The sequence below is a fragment of the Labrus bergylta genome, chromosome 14, assembly GCF_963930695.1.
Source record: "Labrus bergylta chromosome 14, fLabBer1.1, whole genome shotgun sequence".
NCBI classification, from domain to species: domain Eukaryota; kingdom Metazoa; phylum Chordata; class Actinopteri; order Labriformes; family Labridae; genus Labrus; species Labrus bergylta.
Window position 1 is genome coordinate 10,432,433 of NC_089208.1, and position 25,458 is coordinate 10,457,890.

The 25,458-nt window shown below is 38.4% G+C and overlaps 1 protein-coding gene across 2 annotated transcripts in view; it reads right to left on the reverse strand.

The window, feature by feature from the left end:
• The window catches only part of LOC109981479 (seizure protein 6 homolog), a 105,478-nt gene that overhangs the window by 36,741 nt on the left and 43,279 nt on the right, over positions 1-25,458 (reverse strand). For both annotated transcript variants that reach the window (XM_020630282.3, XM_029276679.2), the window contains exons 2-3: positions 15,180-15,809; positions 14,635-14,756 (exon numbers count right to left, since the gene is read on the reverse strand). In XM_020630282.3, the coding sequence (XP_020485938.1) occupies positions 14,635-14,756; positions 15,180-15,809 (752 nt within the window). The remainder of the gene's footprint in view (positions 1-14,634; positions 14,757-15,179; positions 15,810-25,458) is intronic.

A 25,458-nucleotide genomic window follows, 5' to 3' on the forward strand; every position in this document is an offset into this window, starting at 1 on the left:
CCAGGATATATTGTTATGTAGTTTCAGCCCTTATGGTTAAACTGGCTGTCACAGCTGCACCTCCATGTGTCATGCATGATGATATTCAGTGAGTGTTTCACCATTTTCCAAGGCTTTTCTAGAGTGACATATGTACAAAGCATTATCAAGCTAGCAGTTGGTGCATTGTATTTTTAGCACTGTTAGAATGAGCACATTTATATCCACTCTTTGAAAGACAAACTGCCTTTTAACTCCCAATACTGAACAAATAAAGATCTTACTGCACAGACACCTGGTGACTAACTGTTGACTTATGAGGCCTCGGCTCACACCAGATGGGATCTTAATTCAACACTGACGCTGTTATGTTTCCATTTAAAGCCAAGTTTAGTCTAATGATGTTTCTGTGGGGGAAAAAAATGGGTCACCTGCTGTGATATTTTCTCAGCTGTGTACCAAAGCAGTTGCAGAGGGATATGTTTAGTTTAGTCGCTTCTTCATTAACCTGCTCCCGTATTGTAGACATGTTTTTTGAGTAATTGTAGGATTTGTCGGGGTCATTCCACTCTTGGTTTTATGCCTGATTGACTTATCCTCTGTCAAACTTCTCCTTGTGCCTGTGAGCCCTTCTGACAGCAGCGCTTTATGTCTTCAACAGGTTTGAACAGCATCTGCAGCTAAATCTGGAGAGGGAACCTCTGGAGGATTGCATGTAGTTAAACTGTCAGGATAATGGAGCACTGACACAGTTTGGAGCAACATCTGATTAATTCCCTGAAGAGCTATAAAAGAGGTATGTTAATCCAACAGCAGGTCATTATTAGTATTCTCTACAATAAAAACAAGAGATTTCTACTTCACATGTGTTTGCATGGCAGACTTAACTTAAGCTTATACAACTTTAAGTCTACTTATAAAGTCCAGATCATTTGAAAGTGTTTACTTAGGAAGTTAGTTCGGAAGGTGTTATATTGTTATTGTTTTATTCAACTCAGTGCAACAATGCAGACTTTAAATTGTGCATTTGGCAGTAATTGGCCTATCATGAAATGGCTTTCATTGGTTGTCATCAGCAGCATATGAGTGCGGTAGTTGGGCCACACTCTGCCTTAATGTTGACTGAGAAGGCTGTCATATTTTGATGGATCAGTATGTATATAGATAAAGGTTTGCGAAAGGTACTATGATAATTATGCTGGGAGAAAACCGAAGGAGGAACTCAGATTATGATGAGCGATGAGAGAGAAAGACAAAATCACTACGTTGTAAGGCTGGACCGATGGATCAAACAAACATGGACTTTCACCCAGAAAACTATAGTTTGTGTACAGTTTGTGACCAATATTCAAAGTTCAGTTATTCCAATTTTTCATTAGTAATGTTGTATGTGTGATCAACCAGACTGATATCTTTCTCTGAATCTATACCCAAGTCGCTTTTGTGTCTTAACCTTAACTTAACTGAACAGTGACACATCCTCATTGTTTTCTTCAGTTGACAAACTGCAATGAATTTCCACCCATTGCTTTGGACGTGTTGACAAAAGTAGATGATGATGTTTCTTGTAGCCATGTGGTAGCTGCTGTTGGCACCATCTGAAGCATTCAACTCAAAACAACCAGACACATTGAATAATTCTGAGTTTTTAAATAAATTGGCGTTGGAATTACTGTAAAACGCCATTATAATCGAGATATATAATAGATATCGTTTGTATCTGAAAATACCTTTAGTGAATTTGCCTGTGCTTATCTGAAACTAAAAATACAGAAAAACATCCACCTAGGTCCAAAATAGATCCTTTGCCTGCCTTGAAAGGTAAGTGTAACATCAGACCAATTCAACCACGTCTTTGTTGAGCTCTCGGTGAGATTCGTAACATGTTCTGAAAGCTAATGCTCTCATAGGTAGTGGGCTGGGGCCTCAGGTATGCTATGATGCAGAAAAATAGTTGCCCTCCAAAGGCTGTTGTCCCTGAGGTAATATGTGTGCTGGAGTGTTAGTGCAGCAGACTGGAAAAGCTGAGACAGTGGGCAGGATGAGCACATTGCACAACAGTGACAGGAAAATGAATTTGGTCAGGCTGACTAACTGTCACTCAGTCGAAGGGGAGCTGACAATGAGCACAGAGAGGCTAATGGACACTCTGAGACGAAGCATAGAGGTGACTTCCTCCTGAATGATCCTTGAGGCCAGCCACTTTGATTGATTTGATTTTTATCGCGGACAGAATTAAACACAACACTACTCTGGAGGCTTTTCAGACAAACTGTGAGCACAGAGAGCAAACAGCAGATCCAAATTGTCAAACAAAAGACACTCCTTTGATTTGTGAATATTTTATAATACCCTCGCTGTAGGTTTTTATCATTTTAGCTTAGGTGGCACTCTTGTTGCGGGAGCCTTAAACAGCAGTGCCACAGTGAGTAATAAAGGATTTTCACATTATTTTAGAATCTCTGTTTCTCAAGGGCAACAGCAATGACAGAGCCTTAGGCACAGTTTTTTTTTTTTTTTTACTCATCTGCCTTTTTTTGTCTCTGAGTTAATATGGAGGGCTTGGATATTTTTCAAATCCGATTTCTTCAGCTACTTGTTCATCTTATAGCTTCCCAATTCACACAGAAGGGCAGCAGAGTATACATTCATGCTAACATATTAACATAACGAATAATACTGAAACGCAGAAATTATGCAGTTGCAATTCTAGTTAGACATGGACTCCATTTCTGATAAATTCAGGCAGCCTTGGTGACTCAGGTTGTACTTATTCAGGATTTAGATGAAGGAAAAAAAAACAGAGGCTACAAATTGCTTCATCTTTGACTTTCATTTTCAAATTATCGTCCTGCGATGTATTTCAGTTGCGTCCTATACTATTATGTAGAGCTGGTGATTCAATGATGGATGGCTGATATTCCACCGTCGTTCACGCGTATTTCAAAGAAATGCCTCTCAAAAGATCATTCTACAAATCAATTGTGTTTCCTAGTAAAAGCCTCAATGGAACTTATAAAAAGCTTCTTATCTTTGCACATTTCACCCTTTCAATCCTTGGCAGTGGCTCCAAAGATGACTGTTTTGTTATACTGAATAAAAGACCTGGCAAGAAATAAAAAATGTGCACTGCATTGAAAGTTATACCATCACATCCATTTGACAAGGCTTTTTAAGAGGGATTCTTTCGTCAACATTAAAATATTTACTCTCTAATATGAACCAAAGGCTAAACCATTGCAAGTCAAAAGTTGATAAAACTTTTTCGGTTTTCATTCATGCAAATGTCTAAGTTGCAAGCTGTTAATCACTTATATACATACGCTCTACATAAAGGTTGAACAACCATATGTTTTTGTGCACATTCTAGCCATTCCTCAGCAGTTTCTATTGAGAGTATCTCGTACCACCAGCAATGATGTCCATTACTGACGATATAAGATGTCATATTCTACCTCTATGCGGGTGACACACCGTTTTATGTTTTATCTGTGAACCATGTATTCCAGTGACAATCTTTTTGCCCGCCTGTACATTCACTTGTACATAAATGCACTTGAGCTACTCCTTTTATCCCTTGAGTGCACTTTATAACTTTAAGAATAAAAAGTGTAATATCATTTAATTGTTTTGTAAAGATATTATCAATTGATGAGTTTATGCTTGCATTATGGCTTTCCTGTAGTGTTATTTTATATTCCAATCTAAACTTGCAAAATTCCTTTTTTCTATATTTTATTATTATCATTATGTATTCCTACTACTATTCATCTGAATAAACTTAACAGGAAAAAAAAGACAAAATCAATCAATCTTTATTTGTATAGCATCAATTCATAACACGTTATCTCAAGACACTTTACAAAGAGCAGGTAAAATACCTTCCTCTTTGTTATTTAATATCACAAAAGAGCAGGTAAACGACCTTACTCATTTAGAAAGAAATCAGAAAGATTATTACGTTCCAGTAAAACTCTTCCACTACTATCAAGGTTTTATAAAAGTACCGGTAATTGTTTATTTGGTAAACATCACAATGCCATTTTATTGTTTTGTTTTTTTTAACACCAACATACACCAATAATTCTGTAAAAGATTAATATTTTTTAATGTATGGTATTATGACCATATATTATATGGTGGGCACACTGACATTGCAGCAACTTAAAATGTTATTATAGTGAGGTCAAACAGATGGCGGGTCCATGACCACTCGGTTTACATACACCGGGGAGGCTCATGAAGGACAGGTGAGCAGATAGCGGACAGTGAACACTTGGACTGATAGATAGCTTGGCCCCAGAGGGCCCTATCATCTGTCATCCACCCAGGGACCTGTCAGAGCAGCCAGCAACAGCTGTCCTGCCTCAATTATGAATCATTGGCCATGTCAGGAGACATCACACTACCTTATCTTCTCCAGTGCTGCAGCCAAATGCCCACAGGGAATACTCACTGTCTGCCTCTCTCTCTCTCTCTCTCACACACACATTAATGTACCAATATGTGTGTGTGTGTGTACATGTATACCCACATGCATGTACCTCTGGGTAGTAGTCAGAGCAGACACATTGTAACTGGGAGTTGGAATCTTTGCCTCAGCACACATATTTGTGGTACTCGGGAAGTGGCTGAATGAGCACATTTCTGCACCAACCACAACATTATCAGAAGATGCCATCTAAACATTCTGCTTCTCCATTCACAGAAATGTTTTTTGCAAAGAAAATATGTTTGCTCAGTATTTTCCATGATCAGTTCATTCGTTAGGGTTACTTTATTTGAGGAAATGTAAAAAATGCAAGTTTTCCCTTTTGGTTATATGCTCTGTGACATTAAGTGCCCACCCCACCCAACAAAAAAAAAACAAGCCCAGTTGTAATGAGAGAACTCCAGGAGTGAGGGTCATCTCTCTCCTCTAGCCAGCCTTTTTAATCAACCCCTATAATGAACAGACCATCCTCCAAGGCCGCAGTGCAATCAACAGACCTAGAACTGCTCACAGAATACAAAAGATTGGGGAAAAACCTTTTAAATGAAGGTTTCCAAGGGTAACAATATTTTCAGGATTGAATGCCTTGATCTTGTTGTGTTTACTCTGACCTTTGCAGAACAGAGAGCTTGAAGTGTGATGCAGTGTTAAACAATGAGGGCGAACAGTAAGCAAAGGTTAAGATCCATATTATCACTACCAAACAGAAAGCCTCTTTGCATGGCAAATATTGAGTCATTGCAGGTAACTTCCAGTTAAAGTCCAACATTAGAGGAACTCAATATCGTCATTAAACATTCCCTACTCCCTATTGACTATATAGTGGGTTTAATGCAGTGGACTATATAGTGCACTCACTCAGCAAAATTAAAAAACATTTTGGACACTACTCGCTCACTCACCGGCTGCTGACAGTGACCCCATAGTTGTCGCGCAACTGAAACGCGCAGCTTAACAATGGCCGAGGATCAATAACAACGGTAAATAATAGCATGAGTTTCCGTGATAACTCATACTATACTGAGTGTATTTTCACGAAACATTTACAAATAATAAATACTTGTAAAATATTGAATTTTACATAATGAGACATATTTTCGGACCAAAACTAAATTATTTACGCTCACAGACTCTCGTTTCTCGTCTGTCATCATCATTACGACAAACTAACATCACTAAAGTTGACGATCTTTTAATCTTTATTAAAACCGATCATAGATTTCAGTAAAATGCTCTGAATATGAACTTTATTGAGTTTCTGTGTTCATGCTGGTTGCTCCTCTCGTCCGTTTGAGAGCAGCCGAGTCAAACGCCACTCTCCGCTCGTTAAAACCTTTTGAACCGCAATGCATGATGGTATATATTGCTCGCATAGTGACCATCGCTCTTACACTACTTTTCAAAATGCATTGTGGGATACATTGAGTGGACTATATAGGGTATGACCATGCTCACTCAGAATTCAGACAGCACTACAAAATAGCGTGTCCACTATATAGTGCACTATAAAGTGGATAGGGAGTGATTTCGGACACAGCCATGGAGTTACTACTGTACTGTATCTCCAACACTGTCTTTTATAAATGTGCAATTCTGATGGGAAATAATGTCTTTAGAGCTCTGAAATAAACTATCTGTCAAACAAATTAGACTTTTAACACAAGGCATGTGATCTCTATTCACTCTTTTATTAATTTATCCATAAGCACGCGGAATGAGTTAGCTGTCCACAGAGGCTGGCTCTCACTGATAATTTACTTTTAGAAACATCTGGTGGTGCCTTGCAATGAACATTTACACTGACTCACAGGAGCCATAGCTGATGCAGAAATGAGCAGTATGTAATCAAAATGATCCCACTATACATGGAAATTAAATAACCCTGCTGATGGGGGCAATAAATCACCAGCCATTGGACTCACCAGCTGCAGTGTCATCATTACTATGATAAAACCTGCTGGCTTGTACATGCAGTAGAGTTAGTGGACCCACCTCACAGCCCCGTATCCGAGGCTGACATTCCAATAATCTTGGTACACCACATCCAGTTGGTGTTTTTGTGTATCTCTTGATAAATATATTCAAAAATGAATTCTTCCAATGTTCATTATTGTAAGGAAAATGTTATCTTAATTAAACATTCACCTCTATATAAAACAGCCAAGGCCATTTCCTCTTTGCCCTGCTGTCTAAAACAATGGATCCTAACCAATCAGGAAATACTGAATGTTAATGAGGATTTGCCTCTGCCAGGGGCTGACTACAGTTCTAACTTGAACATTGTCACTTATGTCAGATTAAAGATGGTCTATTTTATTCTCCTTTAAATACCAATACCTCCTTTGCAAGTGTCTTCTCTAAAATAATATTTTTGTATGACTCTATGCCAAGAGTGCCAATAATGGCTGAAGGCATTACGTTTTTTGGGTGTTTTGTCAGTTTATGTGAACTTCCATTGGTCCAATTTTGATGAAAAAAAACAACAACAAAATTCAGGAATCCTAGGAGAAAACATTGCTAGCACCATTATGTTGGGGGGTTGCGGGCTGAAAAGTTTGGGAACCGCTGCCCTATAGGACAAACTGATGGAAATGTAGGCATTAAAATGAAAAGGTCCCTGTGAACTCTTTCAACACATATTTGGCCATAACTATAGAATCAAAAAACTGTGGCAAGAAATGTATAACAGAATAAGTGAAAAAACATGATTCCCTTCCCATTACCTCCAAAATAGCTCAGAAACCAGTGGAAGGAATGCTTTTACATTTGGCACAAACAACCACTGGGACTCAAAGATGAACTTGCTAGATATTGTTGATCAAAAATGTCTGTGACCCTCCGTCCATTCCATTGGAAATGATATAACGGCCATGGGTGGAGTAAAATTAGATTTTCTCTTCTGTAAAGAAAAATAGTACAAGAGGACAATATTCCAATACATTGTCACTTGAGCATGTGTTCATTCTGCTGACGTGAAAGGGGGTTTATCAAGAATCACATACTTTGCAAAGAAACAGAGGGGGCACAGGAAGGAACTCTGGTATTTAAATGGTGGGGTGTTAAATATACTGTTCAATGAAGGCCTAGTAATGCCTTTTTTGTTTGACTATTGTTTCATGGTCATGGTCATTCTGTTGGAGACACACAGAGGGATTTAATCTTCAACTGTAGAAGTATGAGTCTAACAGACTATTAAACCATAAAAGTTTGAAGAAAAAGCATCTTGGGATCCCTTCTTTACAATAAATCACTCTCACTTCCTGGTGGTGCTTTTTAGGGGGTTGGCATCTATGTTTCTTAGCTGCAGTGTGCATTTTGCATAAATTTAAATCTGTGCATTGTTGATTAGGCTTCACATTTTCAAGAACGCGTCTCCCTTTCTCTACTATCCTCACCATTGACACTGAAAGAGTTGGAGAGAACATAGCATTGTGTCAGACAGAGTCTTATCCCTTTATGACAGCTAGCTGGGTGGAAGAGCAATTAGTGTCACCTGAAAGCATTTCTCTGGGGAAGGCTGGGCCACATGAAAACTCATCTCAGCAAAGCCCTGATGCCCTAAAAAGCTCATCAAGATCACACTGGCCTTCTTTATGTCCTGCCTCATTCCCTCACGGCACAACATGATGAAGGTTTCCCTCTACCTCATCTAAAGTTGATTAAAAGCAGAAAGCCTGTCTTGGCCTCCATTACTCTGACGGGCTCCGTTTTTTCAGGGACATCTCTGCTATACAGTCTGTCATTTCTGATGCCAGGAAATGGCCCAAACTTGTTTATTACCTTGTTGCAACAAGACTTTTAGCATGTCAGAAGTAAGGAGGAGGGTATTACAGCTGTCTTGGGTTTAAAGAGAAATTGTTTTGCTACAAACTTGTCAAGAAAAATTGGAAATCTCACATTACTTTCTTGTGGCCTTTTGTGCGATGAGAGCACTCAAGGTTATCGAACAGCAATGAAACAAATTAAATTCCCTCCCTCATCACAAAAAAGCAGTTGACCAGGGCCAATGCCATGTGTGTTGTGCTTCTTTCTTAAGAAACACTGGAATTGAAATAGTGCAAAGGATCAATACAGCAATTGAGCCACCACTGAGAGGAGGCTGTGTGTCAAGTTTTGGTGCTGCTTATTAACATGACTATTGATTGGAGTCAGAGGAGCGTGGTCGCAGGGGCAGCCTCAAATACCAATTGTTAACCCCCTGAGTCAGGGTTAGCTATAAACAAATGCTTTGAAACATCTTAATCCTTAAAAGGGCATTTTAGTACTTTATCCTCACCTAAGGTGGAACTCATTAACACATTTTGCCTTGAGCTCATTAGATGTTTGGTTCATAAGTTTAATTCAGCTTCATCTGACATTGTTTGATTCAATATTTGCTCATCTAGGATGAAGTTGTTGGAAGCTCTAATTTTGTCTTTTGAGAATCGAGGCCTTTGTTCGATATTTATGAGCTTTAATTAACAAAAAAAAAAAAACAGTGGAGTTTTTGTGTTCTTCTCCACTTCATGGACAATTCATTTAAAAGTTCCCATAATGGTTTTGCTTTAACTTTGAAGGACTACTTCTAATTAAAATCTTTGTTCCTTTTTAATGCAAAATCCTTTTAAAAAATTTGACTGTCGTTTGTTTTAACCTAAGATAATTAAGTGGGGGGAAAAAACAAAAGGAGAAAAATAATAAAATGATATTTATTAAAAAACATGTTAGAAGCAGGTTGGACTTAAGTTGTATTTATTCATTGCTCCATTGTCGGTTCACTGAAAAAGGGGAAAGTGATTGAGACAGAGGAGAGGAGTCTGAGAAATAGAAAAATTGATATATGAGAGCAAGATGGAAAGGAGAGAAAAAAAGGATAAAAGAATTGGGTGAAGAGAAAAAATTACACATATAGTATTGACCTGAGGTTCCTGCCTCCCCATCTCCTTGAATGATTCTGCTTTAAACCTGTCAGAAAATGGAAACACTCCTCAAATCAGCCTGTGTGGCATTGGGAGAAATTGGCCAAGTCTGGGGCCACTGTAACCCTTCTGAAATGTATCAACCTTTCTCAGTCCTTTCCCACACAATACTCTCTCTTTTAGCAAGAGTGCAGGGATGTGGCCATCGTGAAACAGAGCTGGGACGACCTGTGCTGAGCCTCAGATGGTAACTACCAGAGAAGCAGGCAGATAGATGAGCCAGCAGAAGAGACGAAGAAATCAGGGCAGGACAGATGGTCTGGAAAGAGCTGATAGTTAGCTAACCCACCGGATTTATTTGATCAAATAAAAGCAGCTCCGAAATGGATTTTAAGCACTATAATGCCACAGCCCAGTTCTGGAAAACCTCCATCTGTCCCCTTAAACCTTGATGCCAAAGTGACTGCAGATGAGACTTATACAACGGGAAGAAACAAGATGTGCTTAAGATGTTACCAATTCAAACTACAAATAATTTGTTACCCTTCTATTGACAAATCAGCCAGTTATATTGCAGTTAACATCCAGCAGAGTTCCCTCATGAATGATGATTTAATTTTGGTCTGAATTTATTCAGAAAATACTTGATAGAATATGTTTCTCAAGTCAGTGGTACGAGTATGTCAACATTAAACAGAAGAGGTTGCAAAACAATCTTTTTATAGGAGAGACCTTATACCAGAAATGGTCTCTCTCATTCTCTCTCTCTGTCTCAGATGATTGGAAACCCTTCTTGCAAAGGAAAACGAAGAAGTGCAGAAGGGGTAGAGCAAAGGGAAATTGTAAACTATTCAAATGGAGATGGCACAATACTTTTGGACAGATAAAAAGAATAAACCAGAGGTTAAAGGAAAACTACCTCGAGGCATAACTGAGATATTGCTTTTAAGAGAATGGGAAAGACATGAGGTTGCAGTGATCGTGGCCTTTCACTCTTCACTAGAACATTTAAAGGACAATACTTGAATCCTATTGGCTAATTCTGCCAAACTGAAATCTACCTGTGTAGGTGTTACTGAGACATAGAGTGCATTAGAATAAGATCAGAATAAATGGCTGAAAGATCAGTGTCAAGAAAAGCCACAGTAAGGAAAGTGTTTTCAAGTTAATCTGGGATATGACTTCAAATTGTTGCCACATTAGACATTTCTATAAAGTTCTTTGAAACTCAGTCAATCCTTAAAATAAGACCAAATAGCTCAGTGTGAAAGATCAAAGTGAGCTTGAGCTTTAACCTTCAAATTCTATTTTGTTCATCCTTGGGTCCAAGTAAACATCTGCTACAAATTTTAAGATATATTCTTTTTGTTTGCCTAAGATTTTGCATTAACAACAAAAAATGGACAGGCACATAGACAACCCAGAACCATGGACAGAAACAACTGATATTGATTTCCACAAATTTCATCGATTTAATGTAGGCTACAAGTTTAACACCTGGATTTGAATCTGTAAAACTGATCATCTTTATTATTTTACTAATAATGACACACTGCATACCAAACCTGCCAAAGTGGATTTTAAGATTTTTGTTTTACATAGAATTTCAAGGACATGAAAAACGAGTTCAATGAACCCTAAAAAAGAGGCTTCCATAAAACAGCAAAACTCTTTGGCTTTGGCATTAGTCATTATTCAAATTAATGTAATAGGCTGGAATATCAGACAAAAAAATATTTATTTTACACAGTGATTTACAATTGATTATTTCTAATCTATCAGTTTAAACCTCCTGCACATATATTACACATTTTAGTATTCATACAGTGTACATGGCAAGGGCAGAACATTTTTAAAATAGCATTTCCACAAATATTACACCAATACTTTACCTTCTAGACTGAAAGTTATGTTCCATCAGCCTCCACATATTAGTGCAATTATTGTGCGGATAAATTGTAATGTGTCCAGAATCACCAGATGGGGCAATGCATTATATGCTGTTAGCTGTGGCAGAGGGGTTGAACAGTCAGGCTGAGGGCAGTAAATCCTCCTGATACATTTTTTATCCTCCCCTCCCTGCAAGCTGCCAGACAGGCTGAAAGGAGTATTGACTAAATACAGAAAAGGTCTGATCCTGCTTATTTATTCCTCACCAATCTCTGAGATATTTTTGAATGCTGGTGGAAAAACCAAAAGGGGTCTCTGAGTGCTGGAAATGACATACACTGCGCCTTTAAAGTTGATATTATACTGAACCATAGGAACATTACAACAACATAAATATTTATTATGCTGTCACCAAATCTGTCCTTCAGTGTTTTTCTTCTTTGTAATTTCCTTCCTTTGCCCTTGCAAACTGCTGGTCTGTCTGCTATAATGATTACACCCGTCCATAACGGAGGCTGCCTGCCAAGAACATGCACTTCAACCATAATGTCCCTCCTACGGCTCCCTTTGCTCTAAAGTGTGGATTAAAAGCATTTTCCCCATGTTAATACTCGGCACAGGAAATGGTCTCAAAACCAAGCAGGTCAAAGAAAATACTGAGATATATATTTTTGTGTTTCTAACATACACATAAAACACCAGACAAAAGTCTATGGCCAGGAATACACAAAATGTCACAATCCCATCAGGGAAATGGCAGTGGAATGTCTCTTCTCCATCCAGAGATCATTGAGTTTATATCGACTTGGGTATTCCCAATTCTAAAAATTAGAAAATGTTCCGTTCTGTCACAATAGACCTTTTGGATAAGTTTACTACCAGCAGTTCTATGTTACTACTAAAGTCCATGCATGGAGTGGGCTGGCAAGTACTGCACTGTATATCACAAAAATCTTGCACTGGACCCTTGTTGCCTTGTTGCCGAAAAAAGTAATCAAAGGAGAAAGACCAAAACATTTAAGAGTGTGATAATGTAAAAATGAGGTTATACAGTTCATGATGCTTGCAGCAAAGAGAAGTGCAGCATCACTGACCACCATTGGCTCTGAGTCTCTTGTTATTTAAGCTGCTTTGATACAACTTTCAGATTTGAATTCATGTTTACATGTGTTGGATAGGTCCTTTTGAAGCAGGTTTTTCCAAAATGACAGGAGCGAAATGTGTGTCCTTCACTTACTGCTTGCTCCAAGGATTATAAACAGGTAAAGGAAAACAGTGTCAAAGTGAACTAAAAATGTCCCAATTTTAAAAAAAATAATAATTTACCCACTACTTCTCTACAAGTCTACTGTCTTATTGCATTAATTCCTCTGAAAACCATGGCACCTTGTTCTTTCTTAACTACAGTTCAGTTTATGTCTTTGCAAGTAACAGACCATGCGCTTCCTATGCTCTTCAGCCATGCAGGTGTCTGTACAGTTTGTCATGTGTTTTATTATCATTTATGATACAAACGGAGGGGAACTGTGGTCTAATCTGTTCATATGGTGTTGCTGAAACACATGGCTGCCTCCTGATTCTTGGTCAGGCATGGTATATGTTGATTACAGCTGTTGCTCAGAGGTAGAGTCGGCCATCTCTCAACCCGAGGGTCGGAGGATTTGATCCCCAGCTCCTGCAGCCATATGTCGACGTGATGGACACTGTCCATAGCAGCCTCTGCCATCAATATGTGAATGTGGAGTGAATGGGTAAATGTGAACTTTGGGGTAAAAAGTGTGTTGGGTAGTCAGAAGACTCGAAAAGCCATTTACCATATATGTGATGTTTATATGTCTCTGTTTTCTCTTTATAGCCTTGCAGTTTTCACTTCTTTCCAAAGAAAGTTCTGGAAGCTAAACGCTGATTGTGGTGAAATGCATATGTGTTGGTGTGTGCAGGTAAGAGTGCATGTTGCTTATAAGTAGTTTAAGATTTACTTAAGTTGCCCAGAGGAAGCTCTTGGAGGAAAAAAAGAACACACTCTCAAACATATACTCTGTCAAGACTTATCTTAGCCCTCCAGAGGCAGCAAGACAAAGCTCACACATTTTTAAGACTCAGTTGGTAAATGAGGCGTTTGAGGAATTGCAAATGCCAGGGACACACAAACCCTGACAGTTAATTTTTATAACCTTTTGTGAAAAGACTTACCAAGCAAACATTCAACCTGAGACAGACCTCTCGCTTGAGCCCCCACCCATCCACCCCCTCAACAATTCGTGGCCTGTCTATCTTCACCGCCCCACACAACACCAGCAAATACCGTAACAGCTTAGTTTGAGAACCAGACAAATCTGCAAGCTCATGTTTTATTTGTTCAAGGAGGAAAAATCTGTCCACCCCAACTACATCTATTCAAATACCTGCTGTGAATCAACGATTACCTTCATAAGGTGGCTTCCCTGTTTGTATACATTTTTACTTTTGCGCTGGTGTTTCCAGCTCAGCAATACATGCAAAAATTTTAGCTGGTAGCGGGGTTCCTTTAGCAGCAGTTTACTGCTTCTTCGTCCATCTCAAACAAATATCGAAGTTTGGTTTAACCTAGAAGCAGCGTGGTGTGGGCTACCATGTACTGTACGTTATGCGACAACATCAACCACATTTTTTGACAAATTTGACACAGAATAACAAATAATGCTTTTAACACCGTTTTTCTCTGAAGGAACAAGAAACAACATAATAGCTATAATTGATAAGGAAAATTACTTTGCTATTAGAGTTTAGCAAAGCTCAATTCTACATCACGTTTCATCAATCTAAGTGGTTGTCTGTATGCTACTGCATCTAGATGCACTTTGGTTAATGCTAGTACTTTCCTCTGAGATTCCAGACTAACTTCCTTTTGTGAATTTGTCTGCTTAAAGCAGTTAAAGCTTAAAAAAAAAAAAAAGTTGTCAATTCTATTCACTGATTTAATGCTTTTTAAGCTATTCTACTTTAAGACTTATTGTGAATTTGGTCACTGAATTGGAACTCGATACCATATTGCTTTATGGTATCTTTGAGCTGATTGTTCTGGTTTTACCAGCCATTACTTACCTTTCATGATTACCAGATGCATGCTTCACTGATAAACCTGTTCTATTCTACACTTGCTGTAGTAGTCAAGAACATACTGGACTTATCAATTATAATATTATATAAATTATGATAATTTAAGGTAATATATTTTGGGGTTGAATGCAAAGTCATTTTCAGCTGTCCTTAAGTGCACCAATTAATTTATGTTGGTCTGAAGATCTGGTTTTTGTACAGTTTTTTTGTTAAAACTGGAATGCAGTGTTTACAAAGTGTGACGGGACAATATCATAGTGAACCTTTAGCACTGACCTGAACTTCAATGCCATATCCCAGGTAGACAGTAACCAAGTAGTTACACTCCACTCCAGAGTCAAGCTGCTGCAGGATTTCGATGTTACCCTCAGGGTCAGTAAAATTCAGACTGCACGGCTCTGTGGGAGACAGCAAAAAGACAAGTGATTCCCTTTTTCCCGGGCCACTGATCTCTCTGACAGCCCACCTGTGTCTCCATGGCCCCCCCTAACCCTCTAACTATCTCTGCAGATTTCCTCTCAGATACGCAGCTCATCTGGGGCCTTTAGTCCACTGTGGCCAGCAGAAAGGACAGGCAGGACACATCAGGGAAAATCTGATTGTTTTTGACACATGAGCAACTCTGTTATCCCTGGTGGAGAGATGAATGGTGGTGTGCAGCATGCGAAATGAACAGCAGTTGTGTTGATGACTCGATGCTTTATCTTGATGTCCTTTGGGGTAGATGTAGTATTCTGAACTTTTAATTTATCTGGGGAAAACATTTTTAGATACATTTTTATTTACTACATCTTTAAATGTGAAGAAAGCATACATCCTACCTGTTGTTTGCATGGTGGTGATGGTGGTAGTTGTAATAACGGTTGTTGACACCCTGGTGGAAACTTTGTCTTCCGATACTGAAATCCGTTCCAGGTGTGGATGATCAGAGCTGGTTTTTACTGGATTTTTTCCATCGCCTGAACCTCTATTAAGTAGAGTCACTTGGGTGGTAAGAGAGTCCATCGTTGGCTGAATCTGTTCTTGCTCCTTTGTCTTTTCCCTTGACGACTCCTTTTGAGAAAGAAACATTGGTGGCCCTGGCGTCGTGGGAGAATATGTGGTCAATGGGGAGGTGGCAGCCACAGTGGCAGTAGTGGCAATGTCTGAGAAGGCCGGGGCTTCCTCATGGGGCACCAGTTGAGTCACAGGGTCTCCAGCAGACACAGAGCCGGGCATGGTTGAATATGCTGCCACAGAGCCATCTTTTCTAAAATATTGCTGGTCGCTCTGAAAGTCCCTTGTGAGTAGGTGCTCATGCAGCAGCAGGCCCTTAAGGACAGGCTGGTGGTTGGGGACGTTCATCGGCGAGGCAGTGCTGACAATGTGGATCTCGCTCTCTGTGTCCATTGTTGGCGAGTCCCTGTCAGGGTCAAGTGTCCTCCTACTGATGCCATTACTTTCCTTTGGACCTAAGAGGAAAAGAAAATAAGGTTCTGTTAAACAGAATATTACAGACCAGTAAGCTACTTACAGCACTGTAGAGCAGTTCATCTTTTTGACAGTTTCATTATAGAATCATCAAGACTGCCAGCCTTTAATCTACGGAAATTATGCCTAATGAGGTGAGAGGCTGTCCCCTTGTATAATTCTTCCACACATTTTGTGTTGCTATTTAAATCATTATGCATATGTATGTGTGCATGAGTGTGATTTTTGTTTGTGTGTGAGGCTTTGGGTTTTGGGGGACGGGATAGTGGCTTAATCCCTTATACTGTCCATAATAAAAGCTTCATAAAATTAATACGGTCTAATGGGTTGACATACAGTATGTAAGTCACGACAAGCAAGCCACAGTATGCATGGAATCATAGAATAGTGTCCTTTGGAACAGTTTATTTTATACTTCATCTTCTGTGTTTAAATCAGAGCTTTTCTTCAGTACTTGACATGCTGTACATTTCACTGACCCAACATCAAGGACGTTCTCTTTCAGTCCCTGTGGCCGATTAATACTGACAGCAGTGAGAAGCAGCTTGCCGAAAGCCGTTTTTTTTACAAAAGACAAATTCCACAATCACGCCCTGCAGGCAGTGAAAACTCCGAGCGGAGCAACACTGAGCAGAAATAGTCGAGTTACTTGTGGGATTGAAAGGTGTAAAAACATATTCATTTAAGGCATTGTTATGTAGGCTTATATTGCCCCTTTCTTTTTTTTTCCAACATCACGTACGACGCACCAATCAATCACAGAGCACATGCATTGTTAAAAAAAAATCTGCAGAAAAAGCAATCAACCAGCAAATAGTCAGCAAACCAGAATAGTCAGAAATGAATAAACAAACCAGTGTCTAAAATGCAAAACGAAAGTTCAGCTTGAAAGTTCAGTTTAAAAGTTTAAAATACAATAAACGAGAGTGTATGCACTGTTAGGAAGGTTTCTAATTCTTCAAGAAAAATAACCCTATACATATTTTATGACAAATAATCTGTCCTTTTTGTCTAAACTCCTATTAATCACTACAGGCTGACTCCATAAAAATTAATTTGGTACATTATTGCAAGTCACAGAGACTTTCCTTCCTGAGTTTAGACATGAAACCTTTACGTGATTCTTTATAGAGTTAAATCTTAAACAGAACAAATTGTCTACAGTGACACTTTAATTTTGGCAATGACACTGCCGATCCGTTTAAAAGACAGACTGAGCTCGAGTTTTAATAAAACAGCCCTTTAATACAGTCTGGGGTTTGGAAACACAGACAGATGCATCCATTTGATATTGGTTTAACCAAAAACCTTTAGAAAATAATAAAGCCATCCCACAGTTGGAAGGTGCACAAAACAAACCTGATTATTAAAATAGAGGCTGAGAGGATTCAAGCTGCACCTGGCACCTGTTTTATGTGCCTTATTCATTTTGTTAAGTACACACAATAAAAGAAGGAGCCATCTACCCTTAAGTGATGACTGTTTCAGGCTAATAGTTTAAGCTGCAGACAACTCTTCATCCACTATAAAGAACATGATGAATAGGTTTTAAGGAACAACATAACCCTAAATGAAAGTCATTTCCACGTCAGACATTAAAACATTGGTGCATCTTTAATCAGCTCAAGAAGGACAGACCAGAAAATCCATTCATGAAGCTCAAGTGTATTTTGTAGCCAGATGATAGCACTGTGAGTACAAAAGTGCCATACATAGCCCCATTAGCACCTTCATTCTCTTCACATCAGTTGTTTGGGGAAATGTAATGAATAAATGGTTCCCACCTCTGCACTCAGTGTAAACATTAGCAAAGATGAACATCTTTGTGTGTCCTCAGTGGCTTTGACGGGACAGTTTTCCTGCGATGATCAAGTGTTCTCCAGCTGGCTGATAGTTAGACATAACTCAGCTGACAACAAAGACTTTTACCTCATTTATGAACCGTTATGATGAAGGACTTCTGAATTTTCAGTACTGACTTTCTCGTTTTAAAGTTTGTGGTGGCAAGATTCTTAGATGCTTAAAAATATGTAGAAATAAAGTGTACATGTTTGGGTTCTCTTGGGCGTAAAATAAAAATGTAAGTCATCAATGGCAACACCATCCTCTAAACTCTGAGTGCAATTAGCCGACTAGAAATACCAAAACAGACTGCGAACTTGGGAAGTCATCAATACTTTTTCAGTCTTTTTCTATTTCCATCTGTTATTGTTTCACATTCTTTCCAACATTTCATGCATCTTTACTTCAAACAGTTGTGTAGATATTAATTTGCAGGAATAGAAAAAAACACAAAAAACAACTCTAAAACGCTAAATGTTCACCTGAAGCTCTAGCTATTAAGAAGATAAAGCAATCTGTGTTTTCTCATGGTATAAGTAAGGAGCCAAAATAAATGCTGGTGTCTTCTCACAACCGTCTATATGGAAACAATACCTTCTGCTTTGACACCTTAATTAGCGTGCATTCTGGGTGACAGTTTGTCTTAATGAGGCAGAAAAACTGCCAGCACACTGCCCATGCTTATAGATGTGAGGATGATGTTGACACTAGGCAGAAAAATGAGTGAGATATCCTCATGGTTTGGATTATTTTTTCCATATTGAGTTCCATGGGGATGGAGCAAGTTGAAACAGATTTGGGATTCATTCTAAAAGGGTCTGTTAACGTCAGGGAAAATAAATAATGTTTGTTCCATGTTTAATGTGTAAAGTAGCATCTCATTCGTTGAGCTGTTTAATGACATATACTTTGAAATGGCTTTCAAGTCAGGATTCTTTGATTCTATGACTATTTGTGACTACAATTTCAAAATCAGACTTCCAGAAAGACCCTTGCATTGTCAGAACTTGTTTTTTTTTTATATGCACAGCAATTCCCCACAGTTTTAGAGCATGAAACTACTGAGTTGCACAGAGAGTTATAGCTTATGCCAATGTTTTTTACATTTATCCCCAGGTATAGCTCTTTATAGCTACAGCAATTTAAAATACACAGCTTTAAGCATCTTACAACTCCTACACTACAAATATGGAAACACAATAAGATTCCCGTACTGTAATATAAAAAAAACCTCACAAACCTTTAGTAGTTTATAGTAAAACAAGCTTTAAATAAAAGCAGCTTTCGTTTGCTTCTGGTCAGCACTTCACCTTTTCAAAACATTTTTTTATACCTTTTTTTTTTCAGTTGGTCATTTGTGAAGTTTATGCAGCTTGTAATAGAATTGCTGAATGTCTACATTTAGATCAGTGTTGTTTTTCACCTGGCCTGAAGAAGTCCTTAATAAAGTGGCTAATTGGGAGCTGAGCAGTGTGCAGACCTTTCTCTTTTTTCTGTATTTCTCAGTTGCCAAAAACATGCTCCGAGATACTTTCTTTTCTTGTCTCAGGATGTGCAAATAGTTCTGCTGATATATTTAGGGACTAATTCTAAGAAAACAAAGAAGAGCATGGCTGTTATTCTAATGCTTATATCAGTTTACTCTCTATGTGATCACAGAGATGATCAGTTATTAACATCTCATAAAGATATAAAGTTTGCATACTCTACATTTTGATTCATTTTGTGTGTGTTGATTAAAGGGCCAGTTTCTCCCTGAGAAAATGCTTAAATCTACCCGCAGGAACATGTTCACTCTGTCTTCATAGATTCTGCAAAGTTTCCCATAACAGGAGACATACATTGAGTATTAAAACAAGCTGTCTGAATAAAGATGAAAATCGACTGTGCCGTGGGAGAGCTCTGTTTTGCTCGTAAAACTGAGAGAGTAGTACGCCAATGTAACTTTTTGCTGATGCAGAGTTAGTTCTCCCACCATCCAGCACACTAATAAAAGTTTGATCAGGGCTATTCAAGAGGAAGAGTAAACAAATTTGTTACAAAGCATCTCCCCGGCTGGCAGAATTGACACATGGTTTTACATTTTTACTGGCAGACACGACAACACAGCATTTATCTTTCTTGGCGACGGAGGCAATTCAAAGACCTTTTGATGTAGTGAGATGGAGGAGGAACATTTCCTTGTAGCCTTATTCTGTCACAGCGAGAGGAGCTAAATCTGAGCTTTAAAGGCAAACTAAGCATATTTGACATGTCTCTCAACCACAGAGAGTAAAGAGTATAAAGTGAGGTCTTCATAAATGATTGAGATTTCTCTCTATATTTGCAATTATAAGGTGGGGACAGCCTAAACACATCACATGTTGTATGGGAACACTGGGTGATTTCTATTTTTTCCCCAAATCTTTGATTTTCAGCTTAAAACTGCCAGTGTTGTGTTAGTCCCCTTTTCCGCCTCTATTCATGTTGGTCAGTTTTCTAGTCCCTTACCATACTTCAGTCAGAATATCGAGTGACTGTGGAGAGTAAGAGTGGAGAACTGGGTTAAAGCAGAGTTTCTCATACACGGATCAATACAGGATCAATGAGTACAGGTTGGAGACCTCTCTGTGGTGATTACAGAGTAGCAAACTCTTCTACTGCACCGCTCTCATTCCTCAAACCCTAATTGGGTGTTTCAAGGAGCAGAGCTGAAATCAGAATTAAATGTAATTTTTGGAGTGTTGGTGTAATATAGATCAGTGCAATCAAGGCATCCCTTATCTGATTAGCCAATCGCATCGCCCCTATACCAGATTTAAATATGTTAACATAGATATTATTTATTGTCCCTGAGATTAAATTTTCCCAAGACAATAGTGCAAAAGAAAAACATAATGAATTAAGTACAGAAGGCCAAATGGTTCAAAAGTAAAAATAAAAACATGACACAAGTAATCGGATTGTAAGCGACCTCTGAAACTGCATTTGTGTTGGAACGTCTTGCACAAGTTTTTGCAATTTGTGCTTAAAAAAATCAGGTAATACTTGAAAAAAATATCTATATTATACATTTTAACTTTAAAACAATTTGAGACGAATGCAAACAGACAATTTAAATGACATTAAATAAATGCTTGGAAAACAACAGATACAAGACAACCACATATACAAGCAAATGATTGAAGAGGTCTGCCCTGATGAAGGCCTGTATGGCGGAAACATGCTGGCATGATCAAATAAAGGCTTTTTATGAACTATCCCCCAGACCACTTCAATAACTTCAAAGTTGGATCCCCACACCGAACACACATTTTCCACATCCATGCAGCACTCCATGCATTTTCTTTTTGACTGAATATACAAGCACATGTTGTTGTCTGTCATGTTATTTATTGATGAATAAAATCTATACTTTCACTGAGAAGTCCCAGCTCAAATACCTCTAGCCTGTCAGGTATGTTTTTCATGATACATTTTTATCTTGAACATGTAGCCTTGGAACATATACAAACTCAGTTGCCAAACACTCATACTGTAGGCTGTCATTCAAAACGCATATCTCCTCAACTCCTCTACAAAACATCTATGTGTTTATCAAAGATGGAACCAGTTATTTGTTCAACACAATTTGTAATGATAATTATTCAGTCCGCTTTCCAACCTTGTTTCTGCCAGAGTCTCTCACATCGAGCAACAGACAGGCTTCTGTTCTCACCTGTTTCCATCTATATTTCAAAAATCACACGTCACTGCCATCCAATTTAAATTTATTGTGCTTGAAGGACTCCAATCAGGTATAGATGTTCTGTAATACGCTGGCATAACCAGTCTTCAGTCAGAACTAAGTGGACATGATGTGCTCTGTCAGGCTCACAGAAAAGGGTGTCATGCTGTCGTATTTAACCCTTCACACCACAGCGAGCTGCATCAAAATCATATAAAATGCATCAGAAGAAGGTGATGGCTGGTAAGATTTTTCAAGAGTTGTGCTGTACATTGTCCTTTGCAAAATGCAGGCCCAGCAGATAATTTATCAAATCTATTTAAAGGAAGAATATGCGATTTTTCACACTTAAATGTTGCAGAAATCAAGTATATCCTCTGAAAATAACTCTGTGAGTCATGACTGTCTACAATGAGTGTGACACCCAAATCCCCACTGTGATGCTTTCTGAGCCGTAGCTACACTTTGTTTACATCGTCGGGACGGCCAGCCGGCTCATCCCCTAGCGTATAAAAGTTGTTTAATTGAGGGACTAGAGAAAAGAAGAATAACAAACTGTACTCACTGCTTATCTGAATATCTCGTAAGCGCTTTTAGATCATGGTCATTTTGTGTAAATTTAAACAGTTGCATATTCTTCCTTTAAAGGTCACATATTATGCAAAACACACTTTACCATGTTTTAGAACATAAATATGTGTCCCTAGCTGGTCTACAAACATTCAAATTGTGATGATTTTAGTCAGATTTAGATTCAGTTTGGATTTTCTAACTGACAGTATGCAAGTGATTTGATAAATGAACACTACAAAAAATATCAAGTATCAAGTAGTATGTGATGAATTTTGCATGATTTAACAAAGGTTTTCCTGAGCATTTTAGACCAGTAGAGAAATAATACCCCTTTATACCTTTTAATTATAAATGTTCAAAATTCAGGAAATGGCATCAGTCTTCTCGTTTTTTTCTGAGAAGGACCCCCCTTGACCCCGCTCTACTCTAAATTAGCCCTCCCTATACTTTAACTTGCATGACGTCCCCGTACTGTGCTTCAAGTGATGAAAACGTTTGCGGCAGCTGACATAGCAGACTTAAAGGAGCTACAGTGAAATTTCACACAATGTGTTAAACATAAACCACTCTGAACAGCTGAAAGTAGATCCCATGCTGCACACTCAAAAGGTTATGCATGTACGTGCACTACAACATACCACTGACGCTGGATAATTAGAGCTAATTCATAAATTAGAGGTACTAATTACCATGACAGAATGAGATCACCGCTATCTTTTTCTGAGCTCAAATACATTGAAATACCATTTATTGTCCGTGGAGGAATTAAGTTAAGTTAAATGCTTCCTCTGTGTGCACATTTTGGAGAGCACATTTAGAATATGTGCGTGTCTCAGAAGGTCACAGAACATGAATATTGCCCTTATATGCCCAAACACATTAAGCCTTGTAATGTCATGACAATACAGCAACAATACTTCAATGATGTTTTAAATAAAGAAGTAAAATATTAAGCCACCATTAAGCTACATGTTCTGCAGAAAAATCTGACTTGTCAGTACAAATGTGGTTGCTTCTCTAAAACTATTTTGCATGACTTAAGGTCAGGGTCGAGTTAGTGTGAAAATAAATAGAACATTCTCAGTTTTCTTCTGGCAAGGCATTTTAAATATGGTACAGGGCCAAAAGTCAGAATAAGAAATATTTAAAAAGCTGTAGTCATGTATTCTTACTTCTCAGTGATATTTAGAAGTTAATATGATGTTATAACACAGGTTCAAGATTTTAATAAACACATGTGCAATAAGGACTTTTAATTCTAATACAACAAGAGCTTTGAACTTTGTTCATTATCCTTTAATTATACTTCCCTTATTTTTCATGTTGCTGTCTTTTACAATACAGTCGTTAACTTATTCAGAATTGTATGCGCACTACCAGCACTTTTATTGTCTTTTTATTGCCTTATTGTGCTTGCTACTGGGTTTCATGTTCTTTTGTTTTTATGCTGCCTTACTGCAAAAGTATATTTTCCTCCTGTGGGACAAAAAAAAAAGATCTGAACAGAACATTACTGGGCTGTTCGTTTGTGCATCTCTTCAAGATCAAATAATTCCAGAAGGAAGATGTGTTTTTTCTAGTAGACTTCTAAAAATAGAAAGCATTTTTGCAGTCCTATGGCTACTCATCAGATTGTGATAAAGGGTGTTCAGCCTGCCTTACTGTATGTCACATTTAGAGTGAGTTTAGATGTCCACGTTCTCATGCTTCTTCCCTGATAATCCATCCATGACAGTGTTTCAGTCTACACTGCCTCAGATGAAAGAATGAGCAATCACAGGGGAATCCTCCTCAAGACGGCAACAGACGGCCCCCTCTCTTCACTTGCATATCAATGGAGTCATCAGTGAGCACTCAGTGCATGGAGAGAGCGCTAATAAGATGGGACAAGCTACACTTGAGGCGGACTGCTGATTGGCATCAATCTCCTTATATCCAGGGGCTTTATTTCCTTATTATAACAGAGAGCCACTAGACAAGCAAATCAATAAGCACCTTCCGCCGGGCTCGGATACGAGGCCCTCAGATCACTCTCCACGACTCCTCCAAGGGTCCTTGTGGAGGTTTGAACACATGAGTACATCTTATCACCTAAGGTGAACATTTCCTCCCTGTGACATTTGCTGCAAAAGCCTGCAGTATACGTGCAGATTCTTCACTTGTTTGCATGAAGGGATAAGGAAAGACTATTGGAAATAATGAGGTGAAACTGATAAATGATTCCATTAGTTTACTTAATGAATTGATAATTCAATTTGGTTTGTGGGCGTGACAGGTGCAAGAAAGTGGAAATGATTCAAAAACAACAAAGGTAGCAGGAAGAGAATTCAATTAAGTGAGCACCGGCTGGAAGAATGAGCCTTTTTCGGAAAAACAAACAAAAAATAAAAGGTCATGTTTTTTTCTTTATATAGCTATTTACAGTTCAACACAAGAATATATAATCCATGACTGTGCAGGCATTCCAAATGCAGAACATCAAAGTCTCTTTTTTATTTTCTGAGTCGTGACCATAGCAGCATATTAAAAAGCAGACACACTCCTCTCCGCCATCTGCCCTTTGACTTCATTGAGCGGAACCATAACTTTTCCCTTTCATTTATTACGGCCTGTCTGTGTTCCAGTTCATCGCGCATTGTCCTTCAGACTGGCTTTAAACAAACTGTGTCTTAATGGTGTTAGGAAGCTCATAAGACCTGACCTTTAAGTCGGAGAAGAATAAGAAAACAGCGAGCTGGCATCGCCATTTGCATGAAATCTTTTGCAAAGCGCTAAAGCTGCAGGGGGTGAATCTTAAGAAAAATATAAACTCCATGGTGAAAGGTTAGTTTTTTTTTTTCCTCTGAACTATTCAAAATGATTTGAATAGTTTTCTTCTTCTGCTATAAACTTTGTTTTATCTTCTCTTCTACCAGAGAATAATGCATGAATGAGTGATTGCCTTGTTCTACAAATCCCTGGTATTCAAATTAAGTAACTTCCTGTTATCATGGCAGACTCTGTCTTACATACAGTATAGAAGCCAAATCCTCATTGTGTGTCAATTTACCAACGTGCTGCATCCTAGAAAATACGGGAAGGAATGTCTCTTTTCACACTCCATTTCCCCCCATTAGAGTCATTTATCTTTTCATTTTCTTCTCATTTACTTCATGGTGGAGTCAATTAAGAGTAAAGCCGTGGGTGACACAAGATGTTCTACTTTCAAATCTGCTGTGTATGGCTTTATTGTGAGATTAGTGGGATGTATTTTATAAGCATTTGTACAGTAGTAGTGGTACTGAATTAAAAAAAAAAAAAAAAAAAACACAATTTAGCCCACTTTTTTCAATTCCCTTTATTATTACCAGGACCCACGTGTATACTTTTATATATCACATCAGTATATAAAGAAAGAGATTTGTAATTTACTTCTAAACACAATCATGCGGTTGCAGGCTGTACATCAGGCTCTCCTCCTGACAGCACAGACATTAGTGGTGCATTTAAAAGCTACTTGATGGATGTCA